This window comes from Pongo pygmaeus, chromosome 2, assembly GCF_028885625.2.
Source record: "Pongo pygmaeus isolate AG05252 chromosome 2, NHGRI_mPonPyg2-v2.0_pri, whole genome shotgun sequence".
NCBI lineage: Eukaryota > Metazoa > Chordata > Mammalia > Primates > Hominidae > Pongo > Pongo pygmaeus.
The window spans coordinates 120,913,024-120,929,751 of record NC_085930.1 but is presented as its reverse complement, the minus strand read 5'-3'; the positions used below and the strand labels follow the sequence as shown (position 1 = coordinate 120,929,751).

The window sequence follows — 16,728 nt, the reverse complement described above, 5'->3', positions numbered from 1 at the left end:
TTGTTGGGTGATTTCTCTTTTCTTACTGTGAAATGGATATATCTGTTTTGGAAGTTTACCCAGCCTTTCTACATTGTCATTTCCCCCAACCCATCTGCTTTATATGTCCTTCAGATGCCCTGCTGTTAGAGGTTGGGAACTAGTTCAGTAAGTCCTGGTCTACAATGCGGTGCTTGGCTGGGTAGTGCGTAATTTGGAAGGGAAAGACCTATTTTTCCACTATGCATTGGGTAGGGCTCTCATTGGGTAGGGCTCTCATTTTGTGACTCTCAGCCCAAGGAATATCTTTGCATGCTTGCTGATAATTAAAATTGCAACAAAAGCTTTGAATCCCCTTTTGAACCTGTTTGAAAAATGGAAGAAACAGTTTTTATCATAAAATGTGAGTTCCAAACATGAGGGATAAGTGATAAGCCTGGCTAGGAGACTAGGGGAAGAGGTGAGAAGGGTAATACACCCATTCCTATGCAAAGGGAGTGGTGTTTTTGTTTTTTTATTTTTTTTTATTTTTTGAGACAGAGTTTTGCTCTTGTTGCCTAGGCTGGGTCTTTTTTTGTTTTTTCTAACATATGATAGAAGTTAGATGTAAAAAAATCAGTTTGGCAAGTAGTATGACATTAATATTAATAGAAAGCAGTTTGCCACCTCTGCTTTCTATTGAGGAATGATTAAGAAATGTTACAGATATAGGTTTGGTTGCCTTGGTGAAATATTAGCTTGGACACCAGTTGTGCTAATTAATAACCAACACATCTAAAAATATAGAGGGTGCCGGTTACTAAGTTCTACTCTTTGGGCTCTAACCCTATCACACTCTTGCCATGTGATGCTGGGGCTGTGACTCTTCAAACTACATGTATGGGAAAAGGATTTCTTCCCTTTTTCTTCCAATTCATATTAATTATATTATTATCATATATATTTGTTTTGAGACAGAGTCTTGCTCTGTCACCCAGGCTGAGGTGCGGTGGTGCAGTCACGTCTTGCTGCAGCTTCGATCTCCCAGGACTCAAGCAATCCTTCCAGCTTAGCCTCCCAAGTAGATGGGACTATAGACAAGCGCCACCACGCCTGGCTAATTTATTTTTTTGTGGAGATGGGGTCTCACTCTTGGCCAGGCTGATCTCAAACTCCTGGGCTTAAGCTATCCTCCTGCCTCTGCCTTCCCAAAGTGCTGGGATTACAGGTGTAAGCCACCGTACCCGGTCCCAATTCTTAATAGCAATTCTTTTTCACCCTGACAGCAGAAGTTGGTTTCAATTTCAGATCTTGCCACTCCCAGAATTAGCTGGACGTAACCTCGCCACCTTATTCTGGGTTCTTGTAACCACAGCTTTCTTTCTTTTGTTCTCTCAGACAAAGCAGAAGAAGCTGCTTCTGCAGGTACTGTCTGCCTCAGTGTGCTCTTTGCCCCAGCAGTTCTCCCATACCTGTTTAACCATTTCCCTGTGCTAAATTCTGTTTAAATGTCTAGGTAGCTCTCTTGCTCTCTCTCTCTCGCTTTCTCTCTTTTTCCCTGGATGAATCCTGACAGCGTGAGATACTAAAAATGTATCAGTGCTATTATGATACCTGCTTATATGCATGCTCATCTGCTTGGCCATTCTAATTTTTTAACTTTTAGGTAATGTGGATGTAATATCTGTCTGCTTCACTTTATTGGCTTCTGTATTAGTTTATCGGGTCTGTTGTAACAATTTGCCATAAACTGGATTACTTAAAACAGCAGGCCAGAAGGCCAAGATCAAGGTGTCAGGACCATGCTCCCTCTGAAGGCCCTCAGGAAGACTCATTGCTTTCCTCATCCTGGCTTTTGGCAGTTGCCAGCATCCTTGGCTTGTACCTGCGTCAGTTTCCGTGTCTGCTTTGGTCTTCGCATGGCTTTGTTCTCTGTATCTGTGTCTGCACATGACCCTCTGTGAACATCAGTTTTGGGATTTAAGATTCAACTTAATCGACTATAACCTCATCTTAGCTAATTATATCTACAGAGACCCTATTTCCACACAAGGTCACATCCTGGCCCACATTTAGTTGAGCCTGATGTTTGGAGGGACAATATTTAACCCAACACAGCTACCTAGTGCTTTGGTAAACATGGTTATGGCTAGAGATGTGCAAATATAAAATTTATAGATTGTTCTGCTAATTGTTCTGCTAAATCCCAGGTGCCTTAAGTATCATGGGCTTTGTACTTAGCTCCTACTTTGACATGTAATGGTACTTGAGACAGGATTGTAAAGGTGGAGCAGAAACATTACAGAAATGTGCTGTTCCCTTCCAGCTTCAGAAGGGAAGTGGCATCAGAACTGGGTTTGGAAATTTAGGGTGAAGCATTCCAGGCTGTGGATATCCTGTGAGCCCTCTGGATCTACCCAGTTCCTCTGTGAATCAGCTCAGTGGATCCTTAGGTCACACAGGATCTCCTTAGGCAGAGAATGCAGTGTGGCAGCTAACCACTGGAGTCATGGGTGGTGTGCTTTTTTGTTTTGTTTTGTTTAAATAGAGACCAGGTTTCACCATGTTGGCCAGGCTGGTCTTAAACTCCTGAGCTCAAGTGATTCGCCTGCCTCGGCCTCCCAAAGTGCTGGGATCACAGGCGTTAGCCTCTGTGCCCGGCCACCATGGGTGTTTTTGGGGCTGCACCTTTGAGCGTGTCTTGCATGCCATGAATGTGTCAGCTCTCATCCAGAGCAAGTCAAACTGTTGGGCAGGAAGAATATTCATAAAAATAAGGTAGATCGTGTATTGTATGATGATGCCATCTATATGAAATACCCAGAACAGGCCAGGCGCAGTGGCTCATGCCTGTAATGCCAGCACTTTGGGAGGCCTAGGTGGGCAGATCACTTGAGCCCAGGAGTTCGAGATCAGCCTAGGCAACATGACAAGATTCCCCCATCTCTATTTGGAAAAAAAAAAAAAAAAGAAAGAAAGAAAGAAAGAAAGAAATGCCCAGGACAGACAGATCTATAGAGACACAGTAGGTTAGTGATCGCCATGGGGGAGAAGGAGGGAAGTGGAAATGACTCCTTAATGGTTACGGCCTTTGCTTTTTGGGTGGTGAAAATGTTCTGAAGTTAGATAGTGGTGGTGATTACACAACACTGAACATACTAAGTGTGACTAATGGTAAATTTTATGATAGGAGCTAAGTGGCCTGACGAGACATAATGGCTGAACTTTTGTCCCAGGTGTTTTATCAGCTGAGAACTATTAATAACAGTGTTTTACTCTGTGCCAGGTGCTGAGCTCAGCTCTACCCATGCATTGCTCTGCATTTCCCTCACATCTACACTTTACCAAGGTTGGAGAGGACCAGGAGCTTGTCCAAGGCCTTACAACTAGTAGGAGGCCCTAAACTAACCCAGGATTGGAACCTGGGTTACCTGTCTCCAGGGATGACTGGCCTGGTTTGCCCAGGACTGTCCCAGTTTTAGCATTGAAAGTTCCACATCCCAGAAACCCCTCAGTCCAGAGCAAACTGGATGATTGGTCACTCTGATTCCTAAGCCCATACCAGGCTCCAATTTGGGCTTCCCTGACATCCTTCTGATTGGATCACCTACACTGAAACCTGTTATACCAAGAGCAATCACTTTGGAATCCCTGATTTAATACCTTGGTATCTCAAATCCTTGTGGCTTTTCAAGACACACCATGTAATATTAATGAAAACACCATGCCTTCTGTCTGGATTAATTTTTTATGAACAATAATACGTCTGATTAAACTGGCTGATTTAACTACGGCTGGTACAGGGTGGCGTGTGTGGTGACATGTAGATGGTCTCTGACCACGGGGCACAGCTTCTTAGGTAGATCGGGGGATATTCCCAGTGTGCACTTGGTGTTCGTTCTGGCTGGGATGAGCTGTGTTGCCAGTGCCTTGACAAAAGCAGGATGGATTAGCCACTACCCTGTCACACACCCTCACGTAAGGGATGTTCCTGGCCTGCGGGGTTTCGCCTAGGCAGAGGGTGAGGCCAGGAAGTCTGGGGAGGCCGCTTGTGTGGCTGGAGTTGTACATTTTACATCTGATCCTCATTCCCAGTTTTCAGCTGTCACCCAGCTACACTGGTTTCGCTGTGTCAGAGTATCTCTTAATAGTTCTGACATTAACTGTGTAGGTGCTATTTCTCATGCAAAGAAATCCAGCTCTTGCCAGCAACTCCTTTAGTTACATGTCAGACAGATGCCAGTCTCTCCCTAAGTGCCTGTTTTCCTTCCAAGGGAGTGAATCAAGTGGTCTGGGAAGCCAGGGTGTCAGCCTTTCAAGTCTGACAGAGCAGATTCAAATGTTTTGTATAAGGAATGATAGTCCTTCTAATGCCTTGAAGTTGTTTCTTTTTTGGTTTTCCAGCTGAGCATCGAGCAGGCCCAGACGGTGGCGGAACAGGTGGAGATGAAGGCGAAGGTTGTACAGTCGGAGGTCAAAGCCGTGACTGCGAGGCATAAGAAAGCTCTGGAGGAACGCGAGTGTGAGCTGCTGTGGAAGGTAACAGGGAGAGCTCCCCGACCCAGGCTGTGCCCACTCGGCTTCCATGAACCTCAGCAGCACTCTACGGGACTCTTTACAGATCCAGGAGCCAAGCTCTAAGTTTAAAACACTTGGTAATTTTCCAGAAAGCCTGTTGGCAGAAAGATGCAGGGGGTCCCTGGAACATTGTGGGTGCTGTCTGCGGTAAAACAACAAGAAGCCTTTTCAGAAGTACGTGGGTAACCAAGACTGGAAGCGGTCTCCAGTTTTATATTGCATTCACTCAAAAGGAGGCTGAAGAAGGGAGCATAGTCGAAACTGTTGTTAAGAAAGGCAGGCTGGTAGGAAACATCCCTATTTTTGGTGACCTGGCTGGTTGCACTTCCTGACCTCTTGTGGAAAACCAGTTTTCCTCTTCGGAGGGCAGTGAGTGTGTGTCCTTTCTTCCTGTTGGAGCAGGAAAGAGTGCCGAGCACACTAGTGTGCTGTTTAGATAAAAATCAGCTAGAAAGACTACTTGCCCCACCCAAGTCAGCATTCCAACTGTTCCTTTTGTGATTTTATGTCCCCACTCAGAAAGGAGGAGAGTTAAGTCTATGAAAGGGCCAGTACTCCATGCCAATTCTTTAACTATAATTACATTCTCTGAACACACGAAAAAGACTAGAGCTGATTTATAAGGGTATCCTTGTGGAGTGTGCGTGTTTCCATCTCCAAACAATATGATGATGGTGGGGATGGCACCTCAGTTTCTGCAAGTGACCTTTGCTAACTACTGTGCCCTACAATGTTCTGCAAGGTGTCCCTGGATTTTGCATTGCATTTTCCATTTAGTTAACTTCACAACTGGATGGATGCTTTCTGCCTCTTCTGACCTCTTAAGGAATATGGCTCAATTGCTTTCTGACAAGAAGAGACTTTGGAGGTGTTAGTCCAAGATTTTTAATTCAGCATATTTTTTGAGCACCTTTGTGGGCATGACATCGTTTTCAGACACTCAGATGTCCCCATGGGTCTGCCAGTGTTATGCCACCCACGAATGTTAATTATAACTGAGGGGCCCACTTCTTGCAACCTGAGAGCTTTGTAGTGAACTCTGCCACAAACTCGCTCTTCTGGATTTCCTGATGAAAAAGGCCTTTGTGTGTGGGGGTTTCTGCCGCTTTCACCTTAGTTACCCTCCCTCCTGTGAGGCTGACCCACTGTCCTCTTTAAAGGCAATTCTGTTTCAGAAGAAATAGCAAGTTTTTACTCTTGGGAGAAGCCTGTTTGAAAGAAGAGTCCATCCCTTCTTCATTGTAGTAAGCAGTTTCTGCTTGCCCAAAAATTCATCTTCAGAGCATTCCAAAATAAGCTTCCTTATTTTGGACACTTTTGCTATAGAACCTTGCTCCAAATCCAAATCCTTTGGAACCTTGCTCCAAATCCTCTCTCTTTGACTAATTACTGACTTTTTTTTTTTTTTTTTTTCCTGTTCCTTCCCAGCAAATCCCTCTTACTTTGCCTGTCTCTGTCTGGGCATCTCTTTGTTACAAGTTTTGTTTTCCTGCATCTCTGGTTACTTTAAGATATATAAGTGCAAGGATTAAGACAACCCTGTTGTAAATATCCAGATGCCTCTCTTCATTCTTGGGCCTTACGTATTTCCAGTGGACTTGGCTACCTCATGGGGTTAGCTGCATATATATAGTTCATGGGTAAGAACCAAAGGTGGAGGTTTGGCCCAATGGGCAAATATTCTTTGATCTGTCCCCACGTGGGCCTCTCCATACACATGTATCCTGGTTCACTGAGCAGATGAAAAAGCAGGAATGAGTCGAAATCATATAATCACCCCTCCCACCCTAAAGGGAAATTCAGGTTGAAATCCAGCTCTTTCAACAGTGGACGCTTATTCTGAAATAGCCTTCTATGGCTTTCAGATCTGTAGAACAACTCAAGTTATGGTCCTCTGTGAAAACTATTTGGGTAAGTTCGTTCCCCTTCACAGGGGGAAATTGCTTAGAATTAGAGAACTTTTAAAGAATAGAGAAACTAATGTTTCATTGGTAAAACAAAATTCCATAATTCTAAATAGCATGGTTTGAGAACCTCAAGCAGGAATTATTTTGGCAGGTTAGAATCCATGTCCATATATATTATAGCATTTTAGATTTAAAGGGCTCTTTTGGAAATAATATAGACAAATTATTGCCAAAAGCGTGCTATCTTAAAATTTGGGGTACAGGGCTTCTCAGGTTCCCAGATGGGTTTTCAAAATCATTCTTAAAATACAGAAGTAAAGAGAAACTGGCCAACCACAGTGACTCATGCCTGTAATGCCAACACTTTGGGAGGCTGAGGTGGGAAGATTGCTTGAGTCCAGGATTTTGAGGGCACCTGTGGCAACATTAAGACCCCATCTCTACAAAAAAAAAAAAAAAATGGTGCTCTATGGTGGTGGTCTCTGTTCCCTCATTTGTTCCCCTTTAATACACATTTCCCAAACTAATCCTTTTGCGGTTTGTTGTTGTTGTTGTTTTGAGACAGAGTTTTGCTCTTGTTGCCCAGGCTGGAGTGCAGTGGCACGATCTCGGCTCACTGCAACCTTCGTCTCCTGGGTTCAAGCGATTCTCCTGCCTCAGCCTCCCAAGTAGCTGGGATTACAGGCACCTGCCACCACGCCTGGCTAGTTTTGTATTTTTAGTACAGACAGGGTCTCACTATGTCGGCCAGACTGGTTTTGAACTCCTGACCTCAGGTGGCCCACCCACCTTGGCCTCCCAAAGTGCTGAGATTACAAGCATGAGCCACTGTACTGGGCCCCAAACTAATTCTTTAAGAACATGAATCTGTCACGTCACTCCCCTACTGAAAGCTGTGGTTGTGAAATGCTGAGCCTGTGCCCACAGCAGGACCTTTGTGCTGGCTGTTTCCTTTGCTGAGATAGCTCTCCCTATGTCCTTTTGCCTAGTCTCAACCTGTAGGTCTGAACTTGTGAAAGGCACTGTCCCTCAGCACTCTTTGTCTATATCAGGGCCCCTAGACACTGTCTTTCACATCCTTTTTCTACTTTTTAACACCTATCACTATCTGACATGATCCTTATTTCTTCGTTTGCTTTTAAATACTGCTTTTCTAAACTACAACTCTGTGTGAGCAAGGACCATATTTTATATTTTCTGTGGGTTACTGCAGTACCTCCAATGCCTGGCAAAGTGTAGGTGCTCAGTAAACTCCTTTGTCAAATGGCTGTTTTTGGTTTTGGTGGTGGGATCTTGCTATTTTTTTAAGGTGGGATCTTGCTGTATCGCCCAGGCTGGAGTGCAGTGGTTATTCACAAGTACAGTCATGGCACACTACAGACTCAGCCTCCTAGGCTCAAGTGATTCTTCCACCTCAGCTTCCCGAGTAGCTGGGACTACAGGTGCACAGCACTGTGCCCAGCACTAGATGGCTGTTTTTAACTTTTATTTTTTTTAATTTATAGCTTACAGAAAAGTTGCAGTAATAATAGTAACTCCATATATTCCTTCTCCAGATTTACTGATTATGTACGTTTTGTCCCAATTATTATTATTATTTTTTAAGACGGAGTCTCGCCTTGTTGCCTAGGTTGGAGTGCAGTGGTGTGATCTCTACTCACTGCAACCTCCGCCTTCTGGGTTCAAGCGATTCTACCCACATCAGCCTCCCAAATAGCTGGGATTACAGGCACCTGTCACCACACTTGGCTAATTTTTGTTATTTTTAGTAGAGACAGGGTTTTGCCATGTTGGCCAGGCTGGTCTCGAACTCCTGACCTCAGGTGATCTGCCTGCTTCGTCCTCCCAAAGTGCTGGGATTACAGGCATGAGGCGTGCGTGTATGTGTGTGTGTGTGTGTGTATGTATGTGTATATATGTTTGCGATCTGAGAGTGAGTTGGCATATTGGAAACACAACGCCTTTACCCCTAATCACATTACAATTACAGAAATCAGGAAATTTGATTTGATACAGTACTAGCATCTACTCCTCAGTCCATAATCAAGGTTCAACAATTGTCCCAACAGTGCTCTTCATAGCTAGCCACTCCCCCCAGTCCAGAGTCACTAATTACATATAGTTGTCCTGTTTCTAGTAACTATCCTCTGTAACCCAAAACAGTTCTTCAGGTTTTTTGGTCCATTTTGATTTTGCTGCTTTTGAAGAAAGCCAGATGTCTTTTGTAGACCATCCCACAATATGTGTTTGTCTGATGCTTCCTTGTGATTAGTTGTGGCTTATGTGGTATTTTCTGTGCTTGGCTCTAAGCCTCTGTGTCTTTCTCCACTCTTGCTTTTCCCTCCAGGTAGAAAAGATCCGCCAGGTGAAAGCCAAGTCTCTGTACCTGCAGGTGGAGAAGCTGCGACAAAACCTCAACAAGCTTGAGAGCACCATCAGTGCCGTGCAGCAGGTCCTGGAGGAGGGTAGAGCGCTAGACATCCTACTGGCCCGAGACCGGATGCTGGCCCAGGTGCAGGAGCTGAAGACCGTGCGGAGCCTCCTGCAGCCCCAGGAAGATGACCGAGTCATGTTCACACCCCCCGATCAGGCACTGTACCTTGCCATCAAGTCTTTTGGCTTTGTTAGCAGCGGGGCCTTTGCACCACTCACCAAGGCCACGGGCGATGGCCTCAAGCGCGCCCTCCAGGGTAAGGTGGCCTCCTTCACGGTCATTGGTTATGACCACGATGGTGAGCCCCGCCTCTCAGGAGGTGACCTGATGTCGGCTGTGGTCCTGGGCCCTGATGGCAACCTGTTTGCTGCAGAGGTGAGTGATCAGCAGAATGGGACATATGTGGTGAGTTACCGGCCCCAGCTGGAGGGTGAGCATCTGGTATCTGTGACACTGTGCAACCAGCACATTGAGAACAGCCCTTTCAAGGTGGTGGTCAAGTCAGGCCGCAGCTACGTGGGCATTGGGCTCCCGGGCCTGAGCTTCGGCAGTGAGGGTGACAGCGATGGCAAGCTCTGCCGCCCTTGGGGTGTGAGTGTAGACAAGGAGGGCTACATCATCGTCGCCGACCGCAGCAACAACCGCATCCAGGTGTTCAAGCCCTGCGGTGCCTTCCACCACAAATTTGGCACCCTGGGCTCCCGGCCTGGGCAGTTCGACCGACCAGCCGGCGTGGCCTGTGACGGCTCACGCAGGATCGTGGTGGCTGACAAGGACAATCATCGCATCCAGATCTTCACCTTCGAGGGCCAGTTCCTCCTCAAGTTTGGTGAGAAAGGAACCAAGAATGGGCAGTTCAATTACCCTTGGGATGTGGCGGTGAATTCTGAGGGCAAGATCCTGGTCTCAGACACGAGGAACCACCGGATCCAGCTGTTTGGGCCTGATGGTGTCTTCCTAAATAAGTATGGCTTCGAGGGGGCTCTCTGGAAGCACTTTGACTCCCCACGGGGTGTGGCCTTCAACCATGAGGGCCACTTGGTGGTCACCGACTTCAACAACCACCGGCTCCTGGTTATTCACCCCGACTGCCAGTCGGCACGCTTTCTGGGCTCGGAGGGCACGGGCAATGGGCAGTTCCTGCGCCCACAAGGGGTAGCTGTGGACCAGGAAGGGCGCATCATTGTGGCGGATTCCAGGAACCATCGGGTACAGATGTTTGAATCCAACGGCAGCTTCCTGTGCAAGTTTGGTGCTCAAGGCAGCGGCTTTGGGCAGATGGACCGCCCTTCCGGCATTGCCATCACCCCCGATGGAATGATCGTTGTGGTAGACTTTGGCAACAATCGAATCCTCGTCTTCTAATTGCATTTCCTAGGTTTCTGTGTTTGGGGTGTGTGTGTGTGTCTCTCTCCCTCCCTCTCTCTCTCTCTCTTTTTGAATTTCAAAGAAGAAACAGTCTCAGGGAAATTTCTTTTTTCTTTTCTTTTTTTTTTTTTAAGAAAGAACAAGAAAAGTACAACATTGCTTAAGTCCTACCTCATCTTTATTTTTTTACAGATGAATGTACTTATCTTTTCTGCAGGGATTGAGCCTGTGAAGTGATAATTTCTATCTACCTCATAAATCTTTACATTTCCTTCTGCAACAGGCCCTCTCTTCCCCTCCTCAGTGGAGTTTGCGTTTCCCTCTTCCCCTGCGTGGGGCATGATATGCACAAGCCTGGCATCTGTATGGCTGGGAGGGCACTGGATGTGTGTGGTGGGGTGTATTCTGTAGATTGAGCCAAGGAAACACAAAAAAAAACTACTAAGTAAAAAAAGAAAAAACTATAAAACTTGGAAAAAATAGGATTTGAAATGCATAATTATAGAGTATCTGTGTTCTTGAGAATACTGTGTTTATATGGGGTTTAGATTATGTTGTGTTGTTTTGATCTTTTTGGAAAATCTTCTCTTTTTTTAAATGCTGCAACAGAGAAATTTCCTCTGTTCTTTCTTTATACCTCAGTGTGTTTAACATCCTCTTCTGCATCTTTTCTTGATCTTAGACGTTGTGGCTGTGGCTTGCTAGCCAAGAAAAGCAGACCCTTCATATTTTAGGGTACATAATCTTTGTTTATTTTAAGGGAGGGCGTGTGCGTGTTTGTTTCAAAGCCATCTTGCGCCCAAGTAGTAAAGCTGAAAATGACACACTGCCTCCCAAAGAACCTCTCCTTTTCACACTTTGGTTTCTTAGAAAAATATATAGATAGTAGCTCAGGATGTTTGATTAAACGTATTCTCAAAAGTTATGCTTTCTTATTTTGCTGTTAGGTTATAAAGGGTTAAATGGAAGGAAAAAGGAAATTAACCTCATTCTCAGAGAGAGGGTTTTCAGGCATGGGCTGACGTGGACATGAATGTGGGTGGACATGCGTGTGCTGAGGGAATCAGGGAGCACATTAAAGAACAAGGCACCCCCAAACTATAGGAACTCCACAGAAAGGGCAGGGTCCGTCCTGACCCCCGAGTGCATGTTGTTCTGTAGTACTAGGGGTTTCTTTTCCTAAAAAGAGTAGGCAAAGGAAAGAACGTTTATTTTACAAGCACAATTTTTTTCCTGCTTTGAAAGTTCAGGGAAATAGAAGGTTTGAAAGTCAAATTAATACCAACAGCCCAGTCCCACTCCCTCTGCTTGGGTCACTTTTTATAGGATTGTTTGCACCCAGGCCATGCTTTAGGACCTCATGGTTAACATGAATCCCCCCGCCTCCCCTCCCCCCCAAGGCCTTTGAATATAAAGGATCTAGAAACCAAATTGTCCCAACCTGAAATGTAGGATGTAATGTCTTTTCTTAAACCTGTAACTCGGTACCAAAGAATGAAAATTTAAGGCTCCCACTGCAGAACTGTGGGGTAGAATCTGTGTCACTTTACAGGATTGGTTGGTTGTAAGCTGGACTTGGGTACAAAACTTGTGCTTCTGGGCATTGTCTGTCTTTCAAGTGCAAAGCAGATGTAGCTGATACCCTGCTTGTCAGAACCCAGTGGGTTCCTGCATTGCCCCAAATACTGAAATAAGAACCAAATTCTGGAGGAGCCCTCCTCAGGGAAAAGAGGGACTCTCAAACAAACGTCAGTGACTTACAAGGGAGACCTCTTGTTTAAAGACTTAAGGATCAACTTCTGTTCCTCTATTTAAGAGAAATTTCTATTGCAAAATGGGTATAGTTTTAAATGAGCAGAACAGATTAACAAATGGAGCAATTTGTTTCTGTTATCCCAATAGAAAAGGAGATGATGGGGACAATGTGACAAGTCAATCAAGTTGCTTTTCCCGTACACCTCTTTTGGACGTTTAATTTACTACTACTACAAGCTACTCTGTCTCTTCCCATTGCTTTAATTCTAGGGTTTCTGAGTGACCAAAATGGGAAGAAAAAAAAAAAAATCTCACAGAGGAGGACTGCATGCAATAAAAGATTCAAAAGTTGGAAAGTAGCTTCAAACTGCTGCTGGCTCCCAGCTGCTGTTACAGGGTGGGAAGGTGTTAGGAAATCTTGTTTGTTAGAAGCTCCTTTTACTGTAGAATTTAATAGTGAATCATTCCCCAATGCCTATTCAGTTGCCTTTTGGCCATTAAGCTCTAAGTTCTTTGGTAAAGAGTTAATATAATTAAACATTTTTACTGTTTTCTATTTTGGAGTAACTTGGTGCTGATCTTCCTTCCCTTTCCCCAGCTGCCCAACAAGCCACCCTTTAAACACCAAAGACAACTGGTTTTAAATGCTTGAAAAAAATTTTATTGAGGAGATGGATCTTGATTAAAATCTTTTCATCATCATTTTCATTCTGCTCCTTTCTTTCTAATTTCCCCAGATGTAGGAAAATTTTGGGACCTGAATGAGAAATGTTCTTGGTGCATAACAGTAACTAGAGCTCCTTACTTGACGTTTTACTATGGATATGATTGAAAAGCCAAGATTTTCGCTCCATGGCTGAAATTATCAGGTCTTAATTTACAGACTTATAAATTTGCAGGCTTAGAGCATCTAGAACTATCCCCTGAAATATGTGTGTAGGTCAGAGATACTACCTCTTTGTCCTCAGTGATGGTATATCTCCTTACCTTTCTGTACCCAAAATGGTGCATGACTGGTATTTGAGAAACATGGTCACATTTGGAAAGCTTTTGTTTTTAAAACATTGGCCGTTTTTGGCTGCCCGCGGTTGACTCCTGACCCATAGGGATTGGTGCGAAGCACTTTGGAGAGTGTTTATTGTATGATGTGAAATGTTCTAAATCAAAGAAAGATGATAAAAGCCAACATTTGGCAGTCCCTAGTGTGAAACTGTGAAAAGTACCTGTGTTTAAATGCATAATCTCCTGCCCAGGTAATGCCAGGTAGCCAGGAGTTGGGTCAAAGAAGGGAGTCTTCATCCTGATGGAAAAAATAAGGTCCTGGGTATTATGAGGTAGGAGAATAAAAAGGTTTCTGGGGAGTAAGTATGACAATTAGTAGTCCCCATGGAGGTCTGATCTGGTCAGGTGGCAAGGGTTGGGTGGGGTATGATGTAAGCTCAGTTTATGTGTGGAGATGCCCATTGGGTTTCGATATATAGTTTTGAGTATTGAGATGTTTAAAGGACATCTAACCCATAGGTAAAAACTACTTTTGCTTGACACTGACTTAACATTTCAAAAGTGTTATTTTTGGTCCCAAGATCTAATGCTGTCTCAGAACATGTGCCCTGTTGTGGCTGCAAGTGGCACTCAAGTTGACTAGAGCACAGTGACCTGGGCTGTACCCCAAGTGCACTAACTCCTCAATGCCCTTTTAAGTCTAACTTATTTGGGAAATACATAACAAAGGGTACCATAAACCGAATCCAAATTACGTGTTGGGCCAAAAATGTTGCCAGAACTGAGGCACTTTGTGATGGAGTTGCAAGAGAATAGCTTGAGATTGGCTCAGTCTGATTTATTCTAGTTAAGCCAAAGCTTAATTATTTGAGGAGGAAAGTCTTTTAGGCTTGAAGCAGCAAAATACTGTTTATATATGTGTTACCTTCCTCATTGGAAGATTCTAAGATTGCTCTGTTCTGGTAGGTGGTGAAAGATATGCCAAAGTTTTAGGCTTGTTTTTCTGATCTTATTATTTTAATCCAGTGGTGCCAAAAAGTATTTAGGGTATATTTAAGGTATATTTAAAACATCACTCTGAATGAGTTTCCAACAGTCTGGGGCTGTATAAAAGTCACACTCTTGTACTTGCAGGTGATGGTGTCACAGGGCCAGGGCCTCCAGAGCTCTACAGCTTTCTCTGGTTTTCTGTAGGGCCAAGGGCACAGGACGCAGCATTCCAGACCACACTGACTGCTTTTGTTGAGTTTCTACCTCACTTGTGGCAAGTCATCTACCTCATGTTAGCATCTGACAGGTCTCAAAAAGAATAGTATTAATCCAGTGGGCAGTGGGTGGGAGTGGGAAGCTACCTCTAAAAGAAATGTTACCATAAATCTACAACTGATTTCTCCCAGGAGAAATGTTTTACTTACCTTGAAAGTGAAATGTCAGGCAAATGTAGTCATAAATCCAAGTAGTTCTTAGCAATCTGGCTTTTCCCCTTCAAAAAGAATTATGCATACCATTACTGTTGTTCAGTATTATGAAACTACTGGTTAATCTGACCTATTGGAGGACTTAACTACAAATAAAGACCTTTAGGTCTCTTTCTCTTCAAGAGAAAAATATTTTATCTGTATTTCTAATGTCTGCAAGTAATACCCTTTAGGAGCAATTCTAAAGGTCTAGATCTTGGAAACATCAAATATTTGAAGGGAATGAGAATCCTCTTGACTTCATGATTGTATTTGTAGCTCTCTGGACCCAGCAGGACGTTCATCACCATGATGTTGCAACAATCACTGTTTTGACTGAGCAGTGACTGTTGAAGTGTGTATTGCTCTTTTGTTTTGTGTTTTGATTTTTTTCTACCAAAGGTAACATGTTGACGGGTTTTTTTTTTCCTTGTTTATTAAATACTTGATAAAGTTGAGAAGCACATAACCAGGATATACTGTATTGACCCTCCCATCTCTCTTCTGCCCTAATTTTTGGTTGTTTGGAAGAGAGGAGGGTCCTAAGACCACTGTCATTATCATGAGGGGCTTATAAATGTCATGGTGAAGAAATACCTCAATTATGTCTATTTTTAAAACTGATCTTACGGGTTAACAAGCCAGCCTGGTGGGATATTTTCCATCATCATTTAACCAATAATGGTTCTAAAAGTTTTGTGTATCCACATGGTCTTAGACCTCCTTTTAATGATTGTATTAACTTACAAGCTCAGGTAGTATTTTTCTTAAGACTCTATCTCAGAGCACACTGACTGAATGTTGATGTGTGTAGCAAAGTGTTTACTTTCTTTAAATAACCAGCTCTGTAACTCTGTAAGTTCTTTGTGTTTCTAGCAGTCTGTGTAGTTTTCTTTCTTCAGAGGAAGATTTTTCACATTTCTGGGGTTTTCTTGCTTTTAGGGTGGTAAGATTCCTTTCTTTTTTTCCCTTTTCTCCTAAAATCGATGCAGGTAAGGGTGGGTGGGTAAGGGGTGTTGTTTTTTAACTAGCATGTTAGTTATACTTGGGTGGGTGGGAGGGTTGTTAAACTGAATCTTGCTTAATACTGTCCATTAGCTCTCATGCCGGGTCAGCAAAATGCTTTAATTTTTAACTGTAGAACATGTGACTCGGTTGAGTCTTTTTGTCTTTTTTTTTTTTTTTAATAAACAGAATTGGGGGAATTAATGTGGGCAGGTTGCCTTATGTAAGAATGACTAAGTTAAACCTCTTAATTTGTATTTGTCCAAGGCAGACATGATATAAGGAATATGCACTACCGTAGTAACTCCCCTGGCCGCAGAAACCACACTGCAAGCCTGTCCGGGGTGGGGTGCTGACTGCCATTTGCCACTTTTAAATGGGCATTGCCGTGGTAATGTGAATCCCATCAATGCAGTAGATGGGTGGGGAAATGAAGATTTCCCCCCAAACCTTTAGGCAAAAGTGAGTTTTTGTTTGGTTGGTTTTGGTTTTCTTCCCCCCCTCCTCTTGGCTTTCACATTTTAAATCTTAAATGTTACTATTGCAGGCCGCAGGCATGACAGGCAATGAGCAGGTGAAGAACCAATGGAAAAGTGTTCAAAAACTCCTGTGTTTAGCTAACAGGCTTCTGAATGTATCACTGTGGTCCACAGAGAAGGCTGGAGGAGGTAGCAAGGAGATGCTGTATCAGCTACTACAGCCTTAAAACAAAGTTGGTGTCTCTTTGGACTTTAAAATTGTTCCTATGCAGCTTATTTTATTTTTGTTTAATCAAATAAACGAGGGTTTTTCCATGGCTACAGTGTGTCTGTGTGATCCTTTAATCCATAGTAAATAAGGGTGTGTGCACTGTACTGGATGGAAAGGGAGTCCCTGAGATAGACAGTCCAGGAGCTGCACTGTGACTGGTGGGCCAGATTGGGCCCATGCGGTGCCTTCAAAAAAAGGTGATGGGAGCATTTTTAAATGGAGGAAATGTTAAAGAGCCTAAAAGTTCTGGATTGTCACGAAATTTCAGACCTGGAAGCCCTGTATGTATCTTCTCCCAAGGAGCTGAGTAGCAGATGTCCCTCTAGAGGCAAGTACGTGACTTCCCAGCTGCCACCGCCCTGTCTCCCCCTGTCTCTGGAAGGTCTTGGCCTTATCACCTCTGTCTGAGTAGGGGTACCTGGGAACCATTTGGGGTCTAAACTGTGGCCCCAGGAGATGTGAGCAACTCATCCAACTGGCTTCTCCCTCAGTGAGGGGATACCGTAGATGTTGG

At 44.0% G+C, this 16,728-nt stretch overlaps 1 protein-coding gene across 1 annotated transcript in view; it reads left to right on the top strand.

The window, feature by feature from the left end:
• TRIM71 (tripartite motif containing 71) overlaps positions 1 to 16,262 on the top strand; it is a 79,699-nt gene extending 63,437 nt beyond the window's left edge. Inside the window, exons 3-4 of the mRNA XM_054481256.2 lie at positions 4,363 to 4,497; positions 8,791 to 16,262. Of these exons, the coding sequence (XP_054337231.1) occupies positions 4,363 to 4,497; positions 8,791 to 10,242 (1,587 nt within the window). The 3' untranslated portion in view covers positions 10,243 to 16,262. The remainder of the gene's footprint in view (positions 1 to 4,362; positions 4,498 to 8,790) is intronic.
• The last annotated feature ends 466 nt before the right edge of the window (positions 16,263 to 16,728 follow it).